Genomic DNA, 25,064 nt, shown 5'->3' with positions numbered 1-25,064 from the left:
TGAGAAAGGGAAATAAACCTTGACAAAACCCTATTCTCTCACATGTCCATATTTCTATAATTATTGGGAATACCAAAGGGCACAGAAATTCCTCTGGCAAATTTAGCCAAGCAACAGCATGGGGTCTGTAGAAGCCAGGCTATTATTATTTTTTGTAGAAAAATCTTGAGTTTTGTTGTGTGTAATGGATGGGAAAGAAAAAGCTTTCTGCACCAAGTGATCCTAAACTCTCAGTTTTGAAAATGGATTTCGTACCCTCTGTAAACTCAGTTCTTTTGCATACCAGTGGAGGGAACAAGGAACATGGATCCATGAGGATTCATTCCTGTGCAGGTTCCTGTGCTCTGGATGAGCCTGTGGTCCCTCCCAAACTCAATCTGTGATTTTAGGAGACACTTGAGGCTGAAGCATTGGTCTTGCAGCACTTGGTTTTCTGGTGGAGGTGGGATTCATCTACATTCAGAAAACTTGTGCTTTTATTGATTCCTAAATATAGCTATTTCTGAACACGAAACAATCTATTTCATAACAGATTTTTCTGCTTAGGTTTTGCTGTCTCTGTTCAGAGGTCACAGCTGTGGGACTAATGTAGGACTTTATGATTCTTTTTGGCTTTAATGAGTTTGGTCCTTGATACTTCTCAGCTAAAAGAAAGGATTCTATCTGCAGTTCTAAATATTGGAAAATTGATTTCTCATTGATACTCACTGCCTCTGTGTGTTGCAATGGATTCCTTTTTTTTTTTTTCATTAAAGTTCAAATTTTATTTCCTTGTACCATAATTTCTCCTTCTTACGTGTTTTACACCACTTGATCTTCTTCCCCTCAGAAAGAGATTCAAGCAAAATTGTCTTTCTTTTTATTAACATTTCCTATCGTCTGCTAAGGTTTGTGCCTCCTCATATACTTTCCCTCTCCAACTTCCACTGCTCTCACTGAAGCTGTTTATTCAAACTTTTCCTTCTCTGGGCTGTAAAATGTCACAGAACCATTCTTTTTGCCATTTGATGCAACTGACTTGTGAGCATTAACCTTTTCCTTCTGGGTTTTAACAGGACTGAATTTACCAAAATCAGAGAGAAAATACCGGTGTGCTAGGGATTGTAAAGTAAATCACCTTAAATTACTCTTCTCTTTGAATTTATATTCACTCAGGAAAGCAATTTATTTTGAAGAAATGGGATTATTTCACAGTGGTTAAGTATGTTTTCAGGCTTTAATTGACATGACAGATCAGTAGTGATCGACTCTCATCAGTGGCTTTTCTTGTTAGCAGATGAGAATTTTTGAGTCTTTGACTCCCTCTTGAAATTTCTCCATTTTAGATTTGACTTTCAGGCTAAGATTTACTTTGTGGAATCAGCTGCTTTCGAGGTAGTTGGTGAAAATTTTTTTTTTTTTCTCTGTAAAATTCTTGCCTAAGGGCATTGACAACTAAAACTTCAGTTATAACCCTTTAGTGCCTTTTTTCAGTAATGTCCTCAGAGTGTGATAATGAACAAATCATTTTTCAGCCATTTCCATAAGCCCAGTCTGAAGGACTAATTTGACAGGAGTTCTGGCAGCAGGTTTTTCTGGATGGAAACTCACTGTGAGAAGAGTAATCTAGAACTGGAATAAGATGCATCAAGAAAATGTCATTTAAATGTTTATGTAACTGTAAACAATGCTAGCTAAACTGCAGTGAGATTTGTTTCATTTTATATAGCAATAGATTATTTCCAACATTGCTATAAAACATAATTATTATTCTCTCTGGTAAAACTTGTACCATTTTTATGAATTTGTGCAGTACAGAACTTAGAGAAGCTGGAAAGGAGAGATTGAGTCCCCTTTCAGTTTTTGCCATTATTGTCTACATGATTTTATGCAAGTGATTTCTTTCTTATTTCAGTATAGTAGTTCCAATGTGGAAAGAAGTCTGTTTAATGCTCTTGTTTTCTTCTTCAGAGATATAAAAGTGTTCATTAATTAGAATTGAAATTTATTCAGAACTTAAATTTATTAGACTCTTACTATTCAAATAGATATGAAAATTTTTATAATTTCCTTTTAACCTAGTTCCAGTTTCCTTTGAACACACCTGCTTTAGTTCTCCCATTATTGTTTTCCATTGTCAAAATTTTGAGTATTATTTATTTTTAAAGTGCCTCAGTAACCACATTTTTCTTTCCCCAAACAAGCTCCAAAAATAAAAGCCAGTCAGGCAGAAGACCTGAGTGATTTTACTCACAAAAGTCTGAGGCCTCTCTTAATCAAGCTATTATATGAGTAGTTACTTCTACATAAAGAAAATTTTAGGAAGTGTGTCAGGTGCTGTTATATACAATGCTTTGTAGAAATCCAGATAAACAGTAACTTTATTAAATAGATCTGTAGTATTGAAAGGGATTATTCTGCCAGGATGCAGGATCTTCCCTCCAAAAATGCAGCTTCTGAATGTGCTAATAACATTGGCATGCCAGGAGGTCTGAATACTCATTTCATCTGAGAACATTTTTTTTCTTATCACGTGCATGGACAATAGAGCAGGGTATTCATTCTCACTTCAGGATATTGTTGCTCTGACTGTAAAATCTATTCTTTGCATGATTACAGCCCTTTCTGCCCATGGGGAATTACATTTTTCACTTCACCCATTCTTTCCTCCTAATGCTGTACGCGGTGAGAGTTTTAGAGAAATACGCTCCAGTGGTGCTGGGGTTCTCAGCTGCAGAGAGGGCCTGAGACAGTTCCACGTGGGTGACCCTCCAGGCATTGCTCTCTTTTTCAATGAGCTCCTCCTGTATCCCTGCGTGTGCTACATATGGAATAACATCCCATGCTAAAACCACAAGAGTGTATCAACAGCCACCATCAAATCAGTGGCGTGTTTTATTGATACATACAAGTGGTAATCAATAGAAAATTATAAAAGCAGAAATGGAAAAGCAATCAAATATTTATTGCTTTTGTATCATGGCCAAATATTTATTTCAGATTGAAACTGAGAATGTTTTAGATGTTCTAAATTTCTGTGGATATGCTTCTTGTCAGTGAAGAAGGAAGTTATTCATGCATTTCTTTGCATTAATTAATTACCCTGAAGTCACTGTTGCTTTTTAGCAGTGTCATGTTGCAGGGATGCCAAAATGAAATCAATCCATGTGTAGTGACATGGATTTGGCATAATTAAATCCTTTATTTCTCTTATGTTTGTGGGAGCTGATGGAAAATAATCTTCTAGAAAATTAAACAAACAGTGAAGCAGGCACCATGAGGTGACTCTCAGGATGGGTTGAGTGACATGGCACTTCCATTACTTGCCAGGAAGTCTCTCCCTCTCTGCCTTTTCTCAAGAGGCTGCGAGCATGTTCAGGTGAACGTAGCTTCTACCAAATGTAATAGTTTCATTTTCTTGTAAGTAAACTATGATTAGCACTCTAGCACCAGACTTACAGAAATCAATTAAGCATCGTTCCATCATGCTGGTTTCTGGTTTGAACCTATAGTTCATTTAACAAAAGGTAGTGAAGGGTGGTTGTTGACAATTTTGTTTTGCAGAGTAAATTGTGAGCACTTTTTCTTTATAAAGTGTTTTCTTCAGGAAGAATACAGGATGAAGTATTTTTATGTGTTATTGGAGACAATGATAGGGTAATATGTCTCAGTTCAGTGGTTTTGGGGGTTTGTATGGATGTTGTGTATATAAACCTACACACCTGCAAAACTGCAGAAGTCTTTAAATAATTTGCAACCATGCTGATGGCTTGCAAGCCAGAGATGTGTTAGTCCTTTGCACAAGGTTTCTTTTCTCCTTTTTCCAATCTTTGTGAGATATATGCAAGAGTCATGTGCTTTCAAATTCCAGTGTGTGTATATATATGCATATATGAATGTACATAAATATATATGACAGTCAGTTTAAATTCCAGCTAGAACTGCTGGTGAAAAGGGTGGTGCTTTGCCATGGGCAAAATGCCAGAACTCTCTGTGTTTGGTGCAATTACCATGTAATTCTCATCCTAGCCAAGCATGCAGAGCCCTGCTGCAAGGCACACGAGGCTGGGCTGCCTTGGGTCTGTGGTGAAATTCTAGGGAACCCTTGGAAAAGGGGGTTCTCCTGATTCTTGGGTGTCTGTCTTCCATTATTGCCAGTTTGATTTTTATTTTGGTTTCATTTAATTTGCCTCCAGTAATATGGCACTGTGATAGAGAAATTGCATTTTGCCTGACCGAACTTCCTAGTTTTTCTTTCTTTTAGTTCAGACAAGTATTATGGGGTTTTTTTGGTTGGTTGTTTTTTTTTTTTAAGTAAGCAAATTGATAGGGTGCTCAGAGACAAGTATAAATGCAACATATTATTTTCTATCTCTTACTGATGTCAGAATTTAGGGCATATCTACCAGATATTTTAAGGGAAAGGAATTCAAACTAGTCATGCTGTTTCTTTTCTTGGCCCCTATATCCATCTGGAAATTGCATTGGTACAATGGTTGTATCCTCTACACTGAGGTACCTGGGTTATTTAAATAATTGGGGTTGTTAGGCTGTTGCACAACTTAAAAGAAAAACCCAAGGCTAAAGGAAAGCACTGATACAGGCAAAGCTGGTGTTCAAGCAGCTTAATCAAGAAAATCAGTGTTGGAAAGGAGGAAAGAAGATGCTGGCTCTGGTGACCACATCTGTCCTTCTGCCACCAGCATTTACCAGTAAGGTGATTCTTTTCTTTGTTCTTTTCTATCCAGATTGGTAGCCCCAGACTTCAGGAATCTGCAAATCAACCTGTTTGCTGTTGTCTTATTTTGTGAGTCTCCACAAGTTCTTATAAAGCAAGAATGTCAATAATTCATAACTGGCCTGGGGTAAAAATTGAGAGGATGTTCTCCAGGCCAGTATATAGGTGGAACTTCTGAGTTGGAGATTTCTGATTGAAAATGTTTGTAAGACAACTGTGAAGCATATAAAAGGATTTATTTTTTGAGATTTTTGTTTCCTGAGAAAGCATTTCAAAATACGGCTGTCATTCCTAAGAAAGGGAATAAATGCCAAAGTATGTTTTCTTTATAGACAAGTGATAATTTTAGAGTAGTAATGAAGAATCCCTCTGTGCTGCATTTTCCATTGTGATTCCAGGTTAGTGCTGAAACAGGAAGCAGAGTCTCATTCTGCCTGAGGGGATGATGGTCTTTTGGGAGTTAATGAACAAGGGGATTGCTGTACTGAGACTGGCTCCTAGCAGGATTAATTGAAATCAGAATGAGAAAAAAACTTCATCATTAGTTATTCCTGGATTTATCTGGAAGAGGGAGGTTTCCCACCATTCTTTTCTGCTTAGATGACTTCCTCTATGTGCTAAACTTGCACTTTTATGTATCCATATTGCATTTGAAAAGGAATAAAGAACATCAAACCTTTCAATGATTAAAATTTGAGGTGGGGGCGGAGGGAGGAATCCAGCTGTCTGTGACATGATTTTATTTTTCATTTTAAGATATGAATAAATACTTTAAAAAGCAACAAAAAAGTATGAATGCAAACTCGAATTATTGGAAATGTTTGGGTGGCTGGTTCCTATCCAGCTGTTCTTGGCACGTGATCTCCTTGAACTGTTCCAGATGGTTCCCAGCACATGATAAGGATATCACTGGGGCCTGCCACAGGCACCTCCAAATTTTATTTATTTACTTTTCAAATTACTGTTTTACAAATCTCAGCCAACTGGCCAACTTGTGGTCTATCACAGCTGAAAATGATAGTCCAGTGTTGGATGGTGCTTCCCACCCTCATTCTAGGTATTTGCATTTTTATATTCTTACTGTCTTTCTGTGTATGTCTAATGAGTGATGGACTGTAGCTTGTTTCTGGACATCAGCCTTTATGAAGAAAATCTGTTGATGCTTATTCTTGGGCTTCTGATATCCTGGAAGCCACAGTGGCATGCACCTTATTACATGTGACATTTTAATTTAAATCATATACAGCAGGACAAATCTCTCTGTTACCAAAAGATGCAAAAGGTGATGATGTTGACGTTCTCCAAAAAATATAAGTTTTGTGAATAAAAGGCTCTATATAAAGTTGTAGCATTCTTGGGAATCTTCAGTATTCTCTGGGCTTATTGTTATTTACTTTTAAGATGTTCATGTAATTCTCTTACAGCCCAAAAATAGTGTGCATTTCTGGGCTTCTATACCCATACTGAAACCAGTTTCACTGAGTTAGTTCACAATATTTTAAAATCCTTTGCATAGCTTAAATTTATATATTTCGGGCCTGGTGGTGTTATCTCAATCCGTTTACAATCAATCAATTTTTTTCATCAATACCTATTATTACCATCAAAACCTAGTATTTCATTAAAAAAAATAAACATGACCTTTTTTTTCCATTAAGAAAAAGATTACTGATTGAGCACTAGTAAGTGGCTGAGCTTAGAGTGCAGTGATGATAATTGGAATCATAGGTTATTCTTCTGAAAGAAAATTCAGAAATAAGGAAATAGCTGTGAACTGCAATCCACTTAAGCCTTTGATTAAGGACCTGGAATACAGTCCACCTAGATCTGAGATTAAGTCTAAGTCCTAGATGTATGACTTTAATTGTACGTAGGTTTTGTGATTAGCAGGAATCTTGTGCAGCTTCTCTGAAAAGTGGGAAGCTCCCTGTCTGTACAAATGTGTGCAATGCACTTCTTGGGGTAAATGGGTGCTAGACACATTGGCTTCAAGTTTTGAGAGTTTTAGGGGGTTTTGAGTTGTTTTTCCTCAGGGAAATTGTAGTTTGTCCAGTAGAGGGTTAGGATAGAGTTCATAATTAGGAAATATTTTGTAATATAAGGGATGTTACTCATTCAGAATTCCCAAAAATCACCTACATTTTGATGTGAGAGTGGTTTTATATAAACTTTGCTCTGAAAATTAGATGTTGAGTGCTTCTTTAGAGGAAGAAGATAAGCTCAGAGAGTGACAGAATGATCCTCTGAGGCCAAGTGTCAGTTCCATTTACTGTTAGACCTGCACATATTAGAGCTCTGAAAGTAAGGACTAATAATTCAAATGCATAAAAAGGGTGTTTCTTTTGTGATTTAAATAAATAACTTTGAAACCAGCATTTTGGGACCTTCAGTGGTACTGTATTTAAAAAGGCATTTATGTAATTCTTGTAGCCTCTGTCACTAAGGAATAGTATTTTAGGGGCAATGAAAAAATTCAGGTAAGATATAGAATATCCACATTATTGTAAAAATTCAGGTTTTGGCTTTGGAACAGTTACAGGATTAAAAAAAAAATAGTTGAATTTTATGAATGTCTTGGAAAAATCATCTCATCTTGCTCGTCTGAAGTCATTTGTTATGTTGTGCAGTCAAACATCTGTTCAGAGTTTTAGAATAGTTAGAGATGACAGCAGTCCCCTACTGCTGGAGCATTCATAGGAGTATTGAACTGCCCCAGGATCTGTGTTTACAGAACATAGGCTGCATAAAATGCAGAAGATTAGGAAGGTGCAGAGGGAGTTGAAATTGTAGACAGCAACATATTTCATGTGTGTTTTATTTATACTTGTGAAACCTGTGTTTACTGAGAGATCAAGTATGTGCATAAACAGGCAAACAAATAATAAAGTACCAAACAGCTAGCACAGTGCTAGCATAAAAAGAGAAGAAAAACAAAGAGAGAGTCTTTAGTTCACCCTACAATTGTAGTTTTCTTTTTAAAGTTGTTCTTTGGTTTATGGAGTGGCCTCTGTCTCACACCAAGTAGGAAGGGAGCCTGATCCACCCTGCACATAAGGAAATTATTGCAGTTTCTGAGAGTTCAGAGTGGTGTAAGCACTCAGCCTCCCAGCACAGTGCACAGGCTGGAGGAGAGGGCATTCAAATCCGACCATAGCTCTGGTGATGCTGTTTGCATCTTTTCATTTTTATTGGGTTCTCAAAACTTGAGGTTCCCATGAGAGGTGTGGATCAACAGTATGCTTTAATTTTTAGACTTCATTCCACCTAAAGAGATTTGCTCCTGTGATCTGCAGGCTTTTCAGTGTTCTTGGGGTGCCAAAATGTCGAGGTGGCCATAGTCTGAATTCTGCTTCGGAGTAGCCTTTGGCCTGAACTGCTTCCTCTCAGGAAGGTCTTGGCAGGCTGCTTGTCAAGAAAGCTGAGAGGGAAGAGCTGGTTTCACTCAGGAGGCATTGCACTGGTGAGTACTGCTCAGCTGGGTGCATTTCCTCTCTGCTGCAGCAAGGAAATTTTATAGTCTCAGCAGATGGCCAGGAATCCTAAAACACTGATTTAATGAACTGAAATCCCACCACCAGACAGCAGCTCTTGTGGCTGCAGCTGGAAGTAGAGCAGAATGCTTTTTGTCCTTCTAAAATTTAATTAGGCAAACTTTGGGACATCTAGGGGTTACGTAAACATTTGTGGTGGGTTGGAGAGGAAAGAGTAAGTGCTAAATTGATAAGGGGATTAGAATGCAAAAAGCCTTTTGAGAGCACTGCTGTTCTTCCTCCTAAAGATAAACAAGGTTGTGCTGAGCTGTTTGGTAGTCTCAGTTGCAGTGTCTTGGAAGTAAGCTTGAGTTTTAAAAGTTTTACAGTTGTGGTAGAGAGATAGGTATGAAAAAACAGTTTGTGGCCTTAAAGCATGTGAACCTTGCATTACGTGGACATTGGATTGCTAGGCAAGCTTCAGTTTTGTGGAAAAGAGCTGTTCATCCCAGCTGTCTTCTAGTCCTGCTGTGGGAGGGTGAGTGAGTCCAGCTAAACCCAGGTGTCATGGCACACTATCCACAGAGAGCGTCCTTCCCCCTGGGATTACAGGGCCAGCAGAAAGGCTGTGCAATGAATTTGACTCCCCCCGTTTCACTGAGGTAATGGTTGGATACTGGCTGGACACTGAGGTGGAGGTGAAGAAAGCTAAGGCTCTGCATTAAAAGAGCAGACCCAAGACTAATTCTTATTTTCATTTCCACTTTCTCTGAGAAACCTTTGTCCTGTGCAGATGTTCCTTCTTCCCAAGGAAGGCCTAAGGCTTGGATAAGTTCAGTTATACAAAGTGAATTTCAGAAGTGGCTTTGCTGCTCTTTCATTGTAATCTAACTAGTGCTGCTTCCCTTTTATGAATCATCAAAGGCCCTCCTTTTTCTGAAATCCTCAGCTCTGTATACAGAGATAGAAAGAACATGCAGAAAGGCTATGGGTGATTGTTGAAATAAGTGTCTTGAGGAAGAATTCAGTAAGTCTCTGATAGAGGTGGTTGAAAAAAATAGGTGTAATGTTTCACAAATGCTTTTATTGTGTTGATGGGTTTGGTAGTTGCTTTCCAGTAGTGAATTAGTACAGATCACATCAGCTAGACTCGAGAAAAATTGCTTGTTTTTTTACAACCATCTGCTTAGCTGTAAATTGCTTTCTCCAAGCTCTATGCAATCTTTTGCTTTGCCTCTGTCTCGGCTTTAGCTCATGTTTCCTATTTTTTATCTCCTCAGAGTGCAATATACTGTATCATTCAAAATAGGATAAAAAGGTCAAAAGTCCTCAAATGTTTTTATACAAAAGGCGGGGGGGGAATGGAACTAATATAATCACCTCATACATGGCATTTCATTTATGTCATTTATTTCTTTTATTACAGCTCTAAGTGAAGTGAGTTACTTTGAAAGCAATGGTGATGAAACCAGACCTCCTCAAGCTCTGGGGCATGGAGGGCAGAAAACATATATATATATAGAGAGAGAGAGAGAGAGAAACATATCTTAGATAGCTTTAAAGGAACCTCTGTGATTGATTTCCATTATTCATGTGGGCACTTTACTTACAAAGCAGAGGATGTTATTTTCAGATTTGGAAGTCTTTTTTCTTCTCATTTGTGGCTCGTGATGCTGGATTATTGTTAACAATTATAGTGAGATTGAGGAAATATACTGGGCTTCACTAAAGGTTGCTTCTCTAGAATTTATTTCATTTGTGGAGAATTTGTTCTGGATTGGGTGAGAAGGGGTTGGTGTGGGGGTTGGTTTTTCATTTGTTTTTGCAGTGGGAACTGTTGTAATTGTCAGAGAAATTTTCTTTTCATTGATCAGAAAATTGTTGAGGTAGGAAGACACCTCTACAGATCATCTGGTCCAGCCCCCTCTCAAGCAGATCAGTTACTTCAGGTTGCTCAGGACTTTTCACCTGAGTTTTGAATATTTCAAAAGATGGATAGTCTGGGCAACCTGTTACAATATTTTGCAACCCTCACAGTAAACCAGAGGTGTTTAAATGGAGTCTTCTGTACTTCAGTGTGGTTTCATTGTCTTTTCACTGGATAACACTGAGAGGAGTTTATTTCTGTGTTCTGTGGTGTCTCCCCTCCCTCCCTGGCATTTCTGCACATCAATGAAATCCCTCTTGAGCCTTGTCTTCAAGCTCAGTCCTTCGCCGGCTCATCCCAGACACACCAGTGCTTTGGTCACCCCAGATCTGCTCCTGTGCCAGAGTGATGCTGGTTTTGGGATTCCATACGTGCTGTTCGTCCAAGAGCTTCCCTTGGGAGCTGCAGTTCTGGATGATCTGAGCCGTGTAGGGGACGGTGACACTCGGAGTTTGTGCTGCTCCTGAGCTGGGCTGGCTCTGTGGAGCAGAGCAGGAAAAGAACTAATCCAGTTTGCAAGTACAGGGTGGGGGAAGAGTTCCAAACCTTCTGCCAGGATTCTCTTTCCCAAAATGTAAGTATTATAAATGCAAGCGAACCCAATGGGAAGAAATGACGCTGTCTGACTCAATTCAGAAGGCTGAATTATTTCTTTATTATACCTATGCTAAAATACATTAATATACTATATAAAAGGAGGATACTAAAACTACATACTACTTTCTCTAACTAACGCAACTGGTGACCCTCTCCCTGTAGTCCAGCCCCAGGTGGGTTGGATTGGCCATCAGGCTCAAACAATCCTCACCAGAATCCAATCAAGCACTCACTCTAGGTAAACAATTCTCCAAACACATTCCACATAAGATAAACAAGGAGCATAAATATAAATTGTTTTCTCTTTCATTTCTCTCTGTGCACCTTTATGAAAAATCCTGAGAGGGAGAGAAATGTGCTTGCCACATGTAAGAACTGATGAAAGCAAATTACAGAAAGGGGAGGGACAGGAAGAGAGAGAAGGGCCTTGGGCCATCCAAGTGCGAGCTCCAGGAAGGTGCTGAGGAAAGCAGTTCTTCCCTGACACACCCATGTTATTTATTTACTTCACTGATTCCCTTCCACAGCACTCTGGGACTCAGGTTATTACCAGTGATAGAAATGCAAAACTCTTCTAATTACTTGAAATGCTTTTTCCCCGATTCCAGTAGATTTTGAAGTTTCAAAGGAAAAAAAAAATTTGGATTGATGGATTTAATTTTCTATGATCTGGCTCTAGAGACAGAGCCTTTATATTAAATTGTAAATCTTTGCAGATTTGGTTTGTTTAAATAAGGAATAATTTTATGTTTAATATCTGGGAAAACCATTTTTTATGAAGCCAAGAAAATAGTTTTGTAGATGAACAATTGAAGATGAACAATTTTCTTGGGTTTATGATTACCATCAAAAAATGAGACTCTTGAAAAGCATTGTTTGGAATAAAAAAATATCTTTACCTGTCTGACTGCTAAAATTAATGCAGATGTACTTATTTCTATTATTTTTGCGTAGTAGCTATATGGTTTGTAATGCAAGAAATATATTCTAAAATCAGTGGGAAAATGCCAATTTCCTAATTTAGACACTAAGTTTAAGTTTCTTGGGTTTTGTTCTGGGGTTTTTGGGGGGATTTTTTCTGGGTTTTTGTTTGGTTTTTTTTATTTTGGGTTTTTTGGTTTTGTTTTTTTTTTTTCTTTTTGAACATTTAGCTTGTAATTAGGCTGAGTTAAATGATAAAGCCAGGCATGTCAAAATGGCTAAGAACAAACCTAAGCAATTAATTTGATGCTTTACATTACATCATGTTAACCTGAGACTTTAAAATGCTGATTTCTAGCTCAGGTTTAACTGGACTTTTGCCCCAGAGATATCAGTTTTCATTCATTTTGTAGGTGTTTTGGGTTTTTTTTTGTTTTTTTTTTTTTGGTTTGTTTTTTTTTTGTTTTACTTCAGAGGAATTCTAGAAACAAGTTAATGTGGACATGGATTTAAAACCCATGCATTAAATCAATAGTGCAATCTTTAAAAAGTTTAATAAGTATATAAAAGAAAAGGACAGCAGTGCTTATCTTCCTTAATGTTATTTTTAAGACTTGAGATGTTTAGTCATTATGTTAACTTCAAGTTGGTAGCAGGGCTGTATTAATCTGTATTGCATCAAGTTCCATTTAAAAAATTTATATCAAATCAAATTAAACCATTTCACTGTAAGTCCCATGTGAATGCTTACAGGTTGTTTAGCACAAAATAAATTGAAAGCAATACCAAGTTGAAGTGAAGCTGATGTTTCTTTCTTTATGAGTTTTGAACTCAGACTTGTATGAAGTAAATTAAGAGTATTTTAAACTACAAGTATATGGATTCCCTCACTTTGTGCTGGTTATCTTAACTGTTTTATTAAAATATTAGCCAGATATTTTGAGAAGTTTCTTCCCCACTAAGCACTTGTTAGGAACGTATTTGGGCTGGAGAACTATGGGTTTCAGCTCTTCAAGTGGATGTAATAAGGCATCATTTTGTTACTGAATCTTACTTCTTCTCCATAAAATGGAATAGCATAGCTCTAAACCAGGTTTTATGCTTTTTCCATTTTTCAAAATGGAAGTGTTGTTTTGTATGAAAAGTATACTATAAATCATCTTAGCAGGATATAATCCAAATTGAATTTACTATGTAGATCATTTAAGTACTGGAGGGGAATAAAGGGGCAACAAATTCTAAAAGGAAGAGCCAGCATATTTTATCAATAAGCAAAACATGATGAGGGTATTTTTCAGAACTGTTCTCTTCTGTTTAGAAACACACGGAGCTGGTAAAAATAAAATTAATGAGTGTCTCATTTCTAATAAATGTGAAAGACAGTAAAGACAACCAAGAAGGAAAAGGTTATTTGGTATTATTGGAAAAAGCAAGACTGGTCATTTTTTATTTTCTGATCTACGTACTGGCGTTTAAAGGAACTTACTATGTCTAACTGGGGAAAAAAGCCTCATCAGAGGCATAGGTAATCATATAATGAGTTTATAAAATAATTACTCCAGTTACAGGATAAATATTTTCATATATCAATTCTCAAAAGTGAGATAAACTGTTTCATTGCAGGGCTAGTCTGACTTTTGAACAATCAATTTCTATATAAATGCAGTTATTTAGCTGTGCAGTTATGAGGAGAGAAATGCCAGTAAATAGCAAGAGTGTGAAAATATCAAGGGTGGTAATATTTTATTTAGAATAGTCTGTAACTAAGGGAATGAAGAAATGTCCAAGGTAAACTCAGATTAGCTAACTCAGTTAGCCCTAAGAAAATAACTGCTGCATCATGGAACACACTTGGGCTGCCAAAATTTACCAAAAAGCACAGTAAATTTGTGAGTAGTAATCTCTGTTGAGCTGTTTGCCTCTGTGCCATAATATAAACAGTATTTGAATAAGCTACTATAGCATTATACTGAAACAACAAAACCTGGAGCTTCTGAGATGTTTAGAGAATTGAAGAAGGTATCAAGAGAGGAAGAGGGATGAGACTAATGTGTGTAGTCAGTGAATTTTCTGACAGTGAAACCTGTAAGTCATAAAGACTCTAGTGCTGTCTCTTTGACAAGTTGAAGACTGGGTCAAATGCAGAGCTGTTGCTTTCAAAGTGCTTTTTGGGCACTCAGCTGGCAATTGTACCTGCAGGGGCCCCTGCCTGTGCTGTTTGCAGCTCTGTGGTTGCAACAGGGGAGTAGCAAAGAGCAGATTTCTTCCAGCAAGCCCTGTTTCTCTGCAGATTTACTCCACAACTTGCAGAGTCTTTCCTCTGAATCTCTGTGGCACTTCTAGCATTAAGGCCCTAAAAAAGGAGGAAAAATAGAAAAAACTCTTGAAGCTAAATGTGAAGTTGAGCATGTCTGGATGATGTACCTGTCCCAGCCTTGGCACGTTTGTGGTTTGGCTGGTGCCCAGCATCCAGCCTCAGAGGTCACTGACAAAAGGCTTTCCTCCCTGCTTTTTGCTGTGGTTTAATCCCAGATTGTTGCACCTTGCAGCTGCTCCTTGTCCCCCAGTGACAGGATGGGAATTGAAAGGGGAAGAGGGAGAAAACTTGCAGGTGGAAGAAAAGCCAGTTTAATAGGGAAACAAAAGTCCTGCATGTGAGCAAAGTAAAACAAGGAATGAATTCACCGCTTCCAATCCTCAGGCAGGGGTTCAGCCACCCCCAGCTGGAGATGGCTGGGGAAGACAGATGTCATCATTCCAAATGTCACCCTCCTCCTTCTTCTTCTCCCAGCTGTTTATATTGCTGGGTGTGACACCATGTGGTGTGGTCGCCTTGGTCATTTGGGGTCAGCTGTCCTGGCTCTGTCCTGTCCCAGCTCCTTTTGCACCCCCAGCCCCCTCAGTGGTGGGGCAGTGCCAGAAGCAGAAAAGGCCTCATTAAGCTGTGCAAACACTGCCCAGCAGTGAGGAAAACATCCCTGTATTATCAACCCTGCTTCCAGCACAAATCCAAAATAACTCTGGAGCAGCTACTGTGAAGAAAATGAACTCTACTCCAGCCAAAGCCAGCATGTTTTTATTCTGTGCTTCAAAACACAAGGAGCCTTTATGTCCTGTTTCTAGAAAGGGGCTCATATCCTACATTACAGTGGATAAAAATGCCAAGATTTGCTTTGTTGTTACTTGGTATATTAATATTTTAGAAGCTCAATCTAAAAAAGAAAATTAGCATATCCTAATTTTCCTTGTAATCAATGTTTCATGCATGTTTCATAAACACGGCTTCACTTTATAAAAATTCTCAGTATTTTTTGTCTGAAGAAAAACATAATGTATAAAGTTATATTTATTTTACTACCCGAATGACTTTAGTGTTTACATTGCTACTAGAATTGCATATCTCTTGATAATTTTACCTCAAAAAATTCCAGCCACAGGGAAGGCTGTGCTGATCTTATGACACAGCTATTCCAGCAGCACTGGCGGGGATGATGCTGTTCAGTAGCAGGCTGAAGGTCACACAGGAGAGTGGGGTAGCTCCTGGAGCTGAACTGATGAGCGAGGAACCTCTGCTCTTTTCCCTCTAAAGGTTTTAATTTTTAGAAATGAGTTCTTTTGAAATAAGAATGAATACCATCAGAATGACCTGTTCTGCTCCTTTTGTGTGTATGTGATTTTGCAGCTCTGTCTACAGGCAGTGTTAACTCTGCTGCTTTTCTTTCACCTGAATTCAGAAGAGAATTATCAGGAACACATAGCTCAGTTCAGTTCAGTTGATTTATGATTAGGAATTCAAGAGAAGCAAATGTATTCATCAAATTTCATAGGGACGTCTTGTCAGAGACTAATTTTAATACACAAAATGGTCTTAAATGGGACACAATTACTTTCCTGATTGTTGCTTTCTGCTGCCATTATTTTGAAAATGGAATCAAGCAAGTCTTGTATGTATGACCAGTATGTTCTGGCAGCAAGCATGTCAGGTCTGTGCTACCTATTGGAGTTACTGTTATTTCAGAATATTCCATTCCTCAAAGTTTTCCTTTTTGTTGGGCTTGGCAGGTGGTGGCAGAGCATGGGTGGCTGCTCATGCAACTTCCTACTTTTACAAAAAGTATTGAGAAGAGATGAAAATTGCTCATTCAAATGTAGTAGATCCTTTTGTGAATGCTGTTCTTTTCTGTGCATAATTTTATTTTATATAGAAAATAACCACATTCCTAGTTTTCCACTGGGAAAAAAGTTTCCATTTTGCACAAATTAATAATAATGACACTGATGGGTCAGATACTATCTGTAGTCAAGGGGTGTTTCCTGTAGCTAATACACACCCTGTAGTCTGAAACATGTTCATCCAAACCCTACTAAATTACAAATATATTGGCTGGTGATGCTTTATCAAGTTGTATTAATAACTCATAGATCAAAACATTTGGCTCCCTAGAATTTTTTTTGTATTGTGTGCTCTTTTAAGTCATACAAGAAACTCATTCAGAAGGCTAACTCTATATTGTGATACTTATCCATAATGTCATTACAATGCATAGTTTTCAGAAAAAAGAATATTCTACACAAGACTAAAACTTTCTGTATAATAGGGCAACTTTAAAGATTTTTAGTTTTTCAGTCAGCAATTTTATAGATCTCCAGAGAGTGGCCTATTTGAATTTTAAAACTAGTCTTCCTCTGGGTTCTAAATTATATTTAATATGCTAAGCAAGGGTTATTCTAAAAAATATTCCTGTACTTGAACTTTGGTAGGCAATTACACTGCATGTCAAATTGTTCTTGTCTCTAAAATGTGATGTGTGCAAACCACAGAAAATACAGTAGCAGAGGCATGTTTATCTCCTGCCTTAACTCAGAGGGCATTGCTTGTGTAGACCATCTGGTAGTAGTTAAGGATATTTTAACTGACACCTCTGAGTGGCTCCAATTATTTTTTTCAAACCAGGTATAAAAACAGGTACAAAGCAAATGGCTCACTGCATTACTGAGGGGTTTTGAGTTCCTGGCACAGGCACTCTGTAACTGAGCACTGGCTTGATGTGACCTTAAGCTTTTTAGGAGAGGAATCTGTGACAAGCAGTATTCAATGTAGATATTATTACTAGACAAGCTGAATTCCTGTGTGTATTTTAAATTATGTCCAAAAAATTAAATAGGAAGTTTTGCTGCAATTTGAAAAATGCCCTTTATTCCACAGGGCCAGGTTGGAAGTCTTGCATGATTTTGCCATGATAAGCAAAGGATCTTTTGTACTTCTAGCTTGGGCTTGAAACAAAAAAAAAATTTAATTTCTCTGAGTATTTGTTGGTTGTACTTTTGAATTGGGAAATATTCAATGTAATAAAGTGAAAAATATATTTGACAGTTTTTGAAAAAGTCCGGGGCTCTGTTGATTTTATTAAGTAGCTGGGAGCCAAAGATTTTAATGTTGGGCTTGTAATATTTGTGGGGAAGAAAGTGGGAAATGACACATCCAGCAAACCTGTTAAGCCACTTAGAAGTGAGTTTGCACCTCTCCTTACAATTACCTCATTTGTTGTTATAATTGCAATCTTTAACAAATGGCCTCTTGAAGGGCACCAAACACCATGATACCAAATATAAATCTTACATCTTTTAGTCCTCTTTTGATTTCTTAAATGGTTTTTTTCTAAGTCTAGTCCCTGGCAGACGTTTTCAAGAAGAGTTTAGAAGGGTTTTTATTTATAAAGATGGCAATCTTGGGCAGCCATAATATAAAGCAAGGGTCTCGTTTTCATTTGCTTTTTCAAGTATTGAATGTGGCTTTCATCTGTGCTGTGTGAGGCTTTGAATATGGTATGAATTCCCTTTCCATTTATTAAAAATCTTTCTAATGGCTGATGAATGGCATGCATAATGAAAGATTATATTCATTTATCATCCATAGTAAATCATTGATCACAGAGGTATCTTGTGGAAAAACCTAATCAAAGCTTTTCAGTTTTTCTGGTTGGTTAAGCTCAGAACAGCAAAGAAATGATTGCTCTGTTAGTTGGTTTAACATTTGGTTTATTAGGTGATACTCACAGACAGTTTCTAAGGTTTTTATGTTTTACAGATGAAAGTTTGTTGTTAAGGAGATTAAGGCAGATGGCAAAGGTAATTCTTATCCTTTGAAAAGCACAATGACCATGTATTAGTGTGAACTGTTTATCCAGGTGTGAATATGCCACAAATGAATTTGATAACAAGTAACTATCAATAATATATTTATATATTTTAGGATACAAAACCTAAACAGAGTTGTAAGTGAATTTGGTAGTCTGGAACCATTATGTAACAATTCTGCTTAGGCTATGTGCATTGATTAAGAATATGAAAGTTTCTTTTTTTCTTTTTTTTTTTTTTCTTTTAAGGAAGCACCTTCAAATTAGACAAAGTTGGTCTGTTGTTGAGGGAAGGGAAATTATCATTAGTTCAGGTGCTGTCATAGGTCTGGATGGCTTTACTAACATACCTTGTCAATTTTTAATTCTTTTTATAACCTACCTTTTAGGAAAGATGAAGAAGGCAAGACATCTATATCAGGAGAAGAATGATAATTCAGTAGTTCCAGCATAATTATGGATGAGGCATTTAAGTCACATCCACATAACTCCTTTTCAAATGTTAAAAGCCTCATTTAGTTCAGTGGTTCCTATAGAGGATTTACTCAAGTGTCCCCATTTAGTTTCTCCAAGGCTAAAGGATCCTGAAACACTGAAGTCAACAAATTAGCTGAAAGTTTTATTATCTAAACCTGGGCAATGTCTCAGGGTTTTGTAGCTGTGACCTCTACTCTTTATGCCATCTACTCCAAAAGCATAACAGTCCTTCCCTGTTTCAGAGAGCTGCACTGACAATTTACATACTGAAGAATACAATGAATTGTACCAACCATACATTTTTTTTCTGACTATAATTTCTCTATGATGTTCAAATGTTTCAGCTGACCTAGTTCCACATAAAATAATGTAAAAAAATCTCCTTTCTTTACTATTCTTTGTCTACCTTTTCAAAATAATTTCCTTTCTGGTTACTTGCTCTCCTTATTTTTAATAGTTACAACATTTTTAAATAAAATTGACAGACAAGTGGGTTTCTTGGTTTTCCTTCTAAAGTTGATGCTGTCCATTCTGTCAGAATTGTACTATTTCTTTAAGGAAAGAAAAAGAAGAGGCAGATACATATCTTATTCAGTCACATAATAGATTGTAAGGTCTTAACAAAACCAAGTGGGTTAAAACCCATGGTATGAAACTTTTATTATACAGTAAGTAGCCTCTCTGTTGTGGGGGTTATCTAAAATTAACTTTTTTTTGAAAGGAAAAAACAAAAAGGAAATTTGGAGGAGGGTGAGTGTCCTGGACTATTGTTCAGGCCTTCCCATCTGAAGGTATTCATGAGTATGTTCAAGAAGCAGTATGCCTTTAGCCAGTTCCTTATTGGATTCTCAGTTTGTTCTTTTTAATGACATGCATTAATTTTACTTTAATTCAGTGCATTTTTATGTGTTTATATTGAATTTAGTTTTAATTTAATTAGTACATTTTATGTTGTGCACAGCATAGGCCATAGAAGTAGAACTTGAAGAAAGGAGCTTCTTCTCAGAATAGATAACACTCAAATGATCAGGACTTTTCTGCAATGTAGAAAACATGGCTTTGAGTCTCTAGTGCTTTATTCTCACACCAAAAACTGAATGTGAATCTCCCACCTCAGGTGGGTTCCTGACCAGGAGGCTGCAAACCACTGATTTTTATGAAGGGTTCATTTTCTCTCTGGCTTTGGGCACAGTGTTCTCACTTGTGATTCGGTGGCCTGATCTGAGGAGCCAAGGAAGCTTATTTTCTACTTAGACTGGCTGCATGTGTTAAATGACAAGATATTCTGTCTGGCCCTCACTGTTAAGATTAATTTTTCTTCCCTTTTGAATAAAATCTTCACCTAATAACAATCCAAACAATAAATATAAATTTCTGTGTATTCCAGTTAAGGTCATTCTCATTGCAGGCACAGAAATCTATATTTAGCTTACCTGAAGAGGAAAGGAATTATTTTTCATTGTTTACAGCACAGCCCAATGGCCTATATAATGTCATGGCTTTCTATCATAGATTTTTTTGTGTAACTGACTCTGACCCAGGATAAAGAGTATTGCATTCTCTGTGTGCAAATAAATACTTGATCAAAAATTATAGACCATTAGAATATTTTTTTATCATGATCTTGGGTTTCTATCTTAGAGAGAGAATAAATAAGAGCTGCAGTATGTTCTCTTATTGGCATCTGAATCTTAGTACAGGGGATATAATGGTGTCAGGAGAAAATCATTTGCAACTGATCCACTGAGATGGATCATTCTAATTAATATCCTCTTTGAGACTGCCAATTTGCAGTTTTACAAGGGATGGAAATGTGTGTGGATTTGGATTCACTGCAAAAATTGAATTTCATTTTTCATAGGTACTATTAATTCCATTTTTCAAATTGGATTACTCCTGTTTATGAGACTAGAATCAGATTACAAGTTCATATAAATTAATCTTTTGGGCACTGCGCTATTATGACTTTTTTTTTTTTTAAAGTCACAAATCACCTTTGGCCTGGGACATGCTTCCTGGTGTGTAGTCCTACAGCTTTCACTTCTGGTATAGTCCATCCTTGAGTTATCACATGTCATTTTCAAAATTTTCATTTGAAATTTACTCACATGTTTTACGTTTGCCAAATTCTTTGTTTCAGAAAAACTATTTTCTGCATACTTCACATGGTCAGAGGCGATGTGATCACCACGTTTGGGGAAGAGGGAGAATTGTTTCCGTTTCAGATGGATATCACAGAGAAGGAGGAAAGGGATGGGGATTCATAGTGTTGCCATCTTTCATAGCCTCTGCAGTTTTCTGGTGCTGCTCTCTCTCCTGCATTCTCTACCTTGCTGTCCCTTGACGAGTAAATATTTTGTCTTAATAGGGATGTGGAACTCTATATGGAAGTGTTTGGGGGAAAAGTAAATTGTGATAGTATTGGCTTCTTGGCCTTAAGTTTTATGTCCTACCCTAAGTCTTCTAACTAGGTTCTCTTTCTTCCCTTTCTGCTGTCTTAAATCTATTTTATTCTTCATCTTTGTTTATTGCACAATTTTCCCCACCCTCACCCTCATTCACTTTAATTTTTTAAATGCATCCAACCTGAAACCTAGGAAACTGGAGTGCTGTGTTAGTCTTATGAGTGACACAGTTATCTATTTGAAATCTTCTTTGGCTCCGTAAGGTTGTACAAAGAAAAAGTTCTGGAAAATGTCCACAGAAAGTGTCTGTGATCTCTTTGATTAGAACATACATGTGTCAGTACTATTTAACATTAGGAAAAAGAATGAAAGAATGAATAAAGTCTAGTACTGTACTTACTTTTTAATGCTTAGGTGCAAATGTGCTTAAGTAAAAAGGGAAAAAAAGCCTTCTCACGAGGAATGAGATATGTGTTTCTGCGTGTGTGTTTTCACACAGAAGTCACTGTGGATGACTTCACAAAGTGCAATGCACAATGCAGTTTGTTACTGGTGACCTTTAAAAAATCACCTGGGAAAGTACAGTGCCAAAAAAAGATGTGAAGAAGACATGATGAAATAATCTTAGTTGAATTTAGCACTTATCAGTTAGGGATATGCTGTTTGCATATAAGCATTTTAGCAGTGCAGATTAGCTTTACCTGTGCTTGTCTTTTCATACCATTTAATCAGAAGGATTTAGCTAATTCCATTCATACAATACAATCCTGTTAATATTTTTGGTCTAGAGCCTAGACAGACACACTCATTTGGGTGAAAATCTGAATGCAAAATAGAGAATTCCTTTTTCATATTTACTTTGCAGAGAGGCTGCAATTGACACCATATTTAGACCCTTTTGCCATGGTGTGTGCTTGAGCCCAGGCCTGCTGATACAGTGCAGTGCTTCAGCAGAGGAGCTGTTCCTGCTGCTGGAATGGATCTCAGGCTGTCCTTTCCAGCCTTTGCTGCAGGGGTCCCACATGCACATCAGAGTTTTTGTTTGACTACAAGCAATATATTATCCAGGTTATTTTTCTGCTCTATTTTTTCTTTCTTTCTTTTTTTTTTTTTTTTTAATGGTATCTCTAATAAACATTTGTTTGTCTCAGAATCAGTTGATCATTTCTGAAACCATGAGCAGCACCTAAGCGTTTCTCAAGGTTTCTCTGGTTACTCATGGCTTTCTTAATGCATCCATAAATATGTATTTGATCATTCACACTGCATATGGCGATATTGAAAGACCTCATTTGGACTTTCCTGAATTTCTGTATGTGTCACCACAGTGCTGCTTTCATAGGGTTTTCTGCAGTGGGTTGTGGTGCTTTCTTTTGTAGAGGCGTGATACCAATTAGCATTGTGTGTGTATATCACATCTGCCTATTTAGGACACATAGTAGATGCTTTAGCTAAGATTATGGGATGCCACAACATGATCAAATTTTATCATATTGTAGCATTAAAACTGTCAAATGTATATTCTGCAATTCTTAAGGACTTAACATGGAAACGTTTGAACTCAAGTGTCATAATGGCAGAGTAATTATTGGTATTATTTGTTTTCACAGATTTAAAAAAGAATTTGTTAAGGGAACTAGAAAACTTTATTTTTATCTTTGCTGAAAAACTTAATGCAGTTTAAAAAAACCAAGCTATGTTTGGCCATCAAGTAGTAGAATAACTAAAGCTGAAAAACCTCTCTAGGATCAGTAAATCCAACTGTTAACCCAAACCCATATCTAAACCATGTCCCTCAGCACAACAACTACACAGCTTTAAGTACCTCCAGGGATGCTGACTCCACCACTTCCCACAGCAGCCTATTCCAAAGCCTGGACACAGTTTCAGTAAAGAATTTTTTCCTAATACCCAATTTAACCCTTTCCTGGTGCAGTTTGAGGGTATTCCCTCTCATCCTGTCACTTCTTACCTGGGAGGAGACCAACCCCCACCTCACTGCACCCTCCTTTCAGGGACCTGTAGAGAGCAGTAAGGTCCCTCCTGAGCCTCCTTTTCTCTGGCTAAGCCACCACAATTCCCTCAACCACTCCTCCTTTGTGCTCCACTCTCTTCACCAGCTCTGTTGCCCTCGTCTGGACTCACTCCAGCACCCCTTGAATCGAGGGCCACAGAACTGGGCACAGGATTCAAGGTGCAGTCTCACCATAGTAGGTATTATCTGAGTGTAAGGTTATGGTGTTACATTCAAAGATTATTCTTTGGTATATCATCCACCTCTGTACTAAATTTTGAAAGAAACACTTTCCACTTGTGGCTTGTTTTTCAGAGGTACAGGTAAGTGAAAATGTCCACACCCACTGATGAGTACTTGGCACAGCTCTTCCAGGAGATACCATTCTGTGACACTCTCCTCATATGCTTTTATGACTGACAGTTTAGGGTAGAGGGTCTTAAGTCTGAAATGTGATATTTATAACCAAGTCAGGTGCAAATGTGTGTCAAAAAGTTAATAGAAAATGCTCACAGAAAGGCAAGAATCCCCACCAGTGCAGGTTGTATTTAAAGTTTGGTGTGAGGTCTGCCAGCTCCTCTCAAGACTGTGAAGACTTTTTGATGTGAGGCAGCTTCTGATGTTTCATAATCAGAGGCAAAAGATGCATGTAGCAGTGTCTGAGTATATGTGAACTTCTTCAGTTTTTCTGACTAGTGGACTGTTTTAATTAATAAAACATTTTTTCCTTGACTGATAACTTATGACCGGTGACATGGGATCTGAATGAAACCAAACCTGAACAGTTTTTTCAAGTCAGTTATTTTATAGGTTGGTGAGTACTGGGAGGAAGTTGATCTCCAAAGCAGTACCTCATATCCATCAGGGAGAAAGGCCAAAAGGGAGATTTTGAAATATTATATGTGCGGGGGTTTAAAATCTTTTTCTTACTGCAAGTTTTTACTACATTTTTGTGTCTGATGGGAACATAATTTACATATTTTCTCACAAATGTGCTTACTAATCCCTGAGTCAATGCTGGTGAGATGCACTTCTCATTGAACCATTAATTTATAAAACCAAAAGTGTATTAAAAGGCAACATTTAGAGGAAGCCTGAGTACAAACATTGTGAAGGAACAGATAGCTTCTTCTCCTGACATTATCACATCATTCAAGCTGCAGTTGTCAACCCTAATGAAAGGTGGTGATGCTGATTTGAGCATATTGCTTATGTGATGTGCAAGAGCTTTGGGAGATAAGGAATCCCTGGTGCTATCATTTATAATTAAAGTGTCCATCACTTTCCTCTGAAAAACTGCTTGACGAATAAATAATTAAAGATCTGATTCTGATACACTTAGTTGAAATGAGACTTCTGAGAACAGTTCAAAAGCAGCAAATGGAATTCCTTCAAAGTAAGGCTTCAAGATAAATAATAGTATTACAATCTCAGTCAAAGCCAGTTCTTGTTTGTTGAGGCAGGAGGGTATTCTGGTTTATGTGCTTTAAAATCTAATCTTACAGGCATCTTAAACTTCCTGCTTGCAAACAATGCCTGATGATGTCTGTCATTTTATCTTTTAAGCACGGCATAAACTGGCATTAAAATTAATGGCTAGCTAACTGTTCCCTGCTTTTTCAGGCAGCCAAAGATAAGTTGTCTGTCTCATGGTTTGTGCAGTATGGAAGCTTTATAAAGTGCTATGTTACCTAAAGAGTTTATTTTACTTGTAAATATGCATATTTTATTCAGGTTTTTTGTTTGGTCGTTTCACTGAATTGATATTTAAAAGAATGGTTATGATAGAATGATGTTTATTTTCATAAATAGTTTCTAAAATAATCAAAGGTTTGAAGGGAAATTTTTTGAAATACAGATTATTTCACCTGCTTCCATTGTGTTCCAGTAATAACCATGCTCCCACTAGAGCCAAAACAACTTGCATATTGTAGTTCTGCGAGTCCCTCGCAGTGTTGGCAGGGTTGGTTTGGTACCTTAAGATTAACCTTTTACTACCGCATGCGTATGTTTGTCATCTATCCCCTTTTCCTCAGGTGCAAAGAGGGCTACCAAGGAGTCCGCTGTGACCAATTTTTGCCGAAAACCGACTCAATCTTGTCAGATCCAAGTACGTCAAACGTTTTTCTTCTATTTGCAACCCGTGCTGGAGGCTGCCCTTGCCATGTGAGATGACCCTTTGCCTGTAGTCAGCCAGTCCCTGCTGGGCCACTGCAGCTGTGTGTTAGGCACAGCGACGCTCTGCTGGTAGGATAAACCACGTCATCACTCTCTGCTCCTGTGAAACGTGTGCTGCTCCAGCAGGGCACACAATTCCTTATGGTTTGGGATAATACTGTCCCTGCTTAGAGCCAAAGCATCTCTGCTTTTGACTCAAAAACACATAAAATTACATAATC

General features: G+C 37.6%; 1 protein-coding gene across 4 annotated transcripts in view; it reads left to right on the top strand.

Moving 5' to 3' along the window:
- Window positions 1-25,064, top strand: part of NRG3 (neuregulin 3) — a 392,904-nt gene that overhangs the window by 264,733 nt on the left and 103,107 nt on the right. For all 4 annotated transcript variants that reach the window (XM_072930981.1, XM_072930980.1, XM_030275862.4 and 1 more), the window contains exon 3: window positions 24,702-24,775. In XM_072930981.1, the coding sequence (XP_072787082.1) occupies window positions 24,702-24,775 (74 nt within the window). The remainder of the gene's footprint in view (window positions 1-24,701; window positions 24,776-25,064) is intronic.

Source organism: Taeniopygia guttata, chromosome 6, assembly GCF_048771995.1.
Source record: "Taeniopygia guttata chromosome 6, bTaeGut7.mat, whole genome shotgun sequence".
Taxonomy (NCBI): Eukaryota; Metazoa; Chordata; class Aves; order Passeriformes; family Estrildidae; genus Taeniopygia; species Taeniopygia guttata.
The sequence above is the reverse complement of the archived record's forward strand: the minus strand, read 5'-3'. Positions and strand labels throughout refer to the sequence as shown.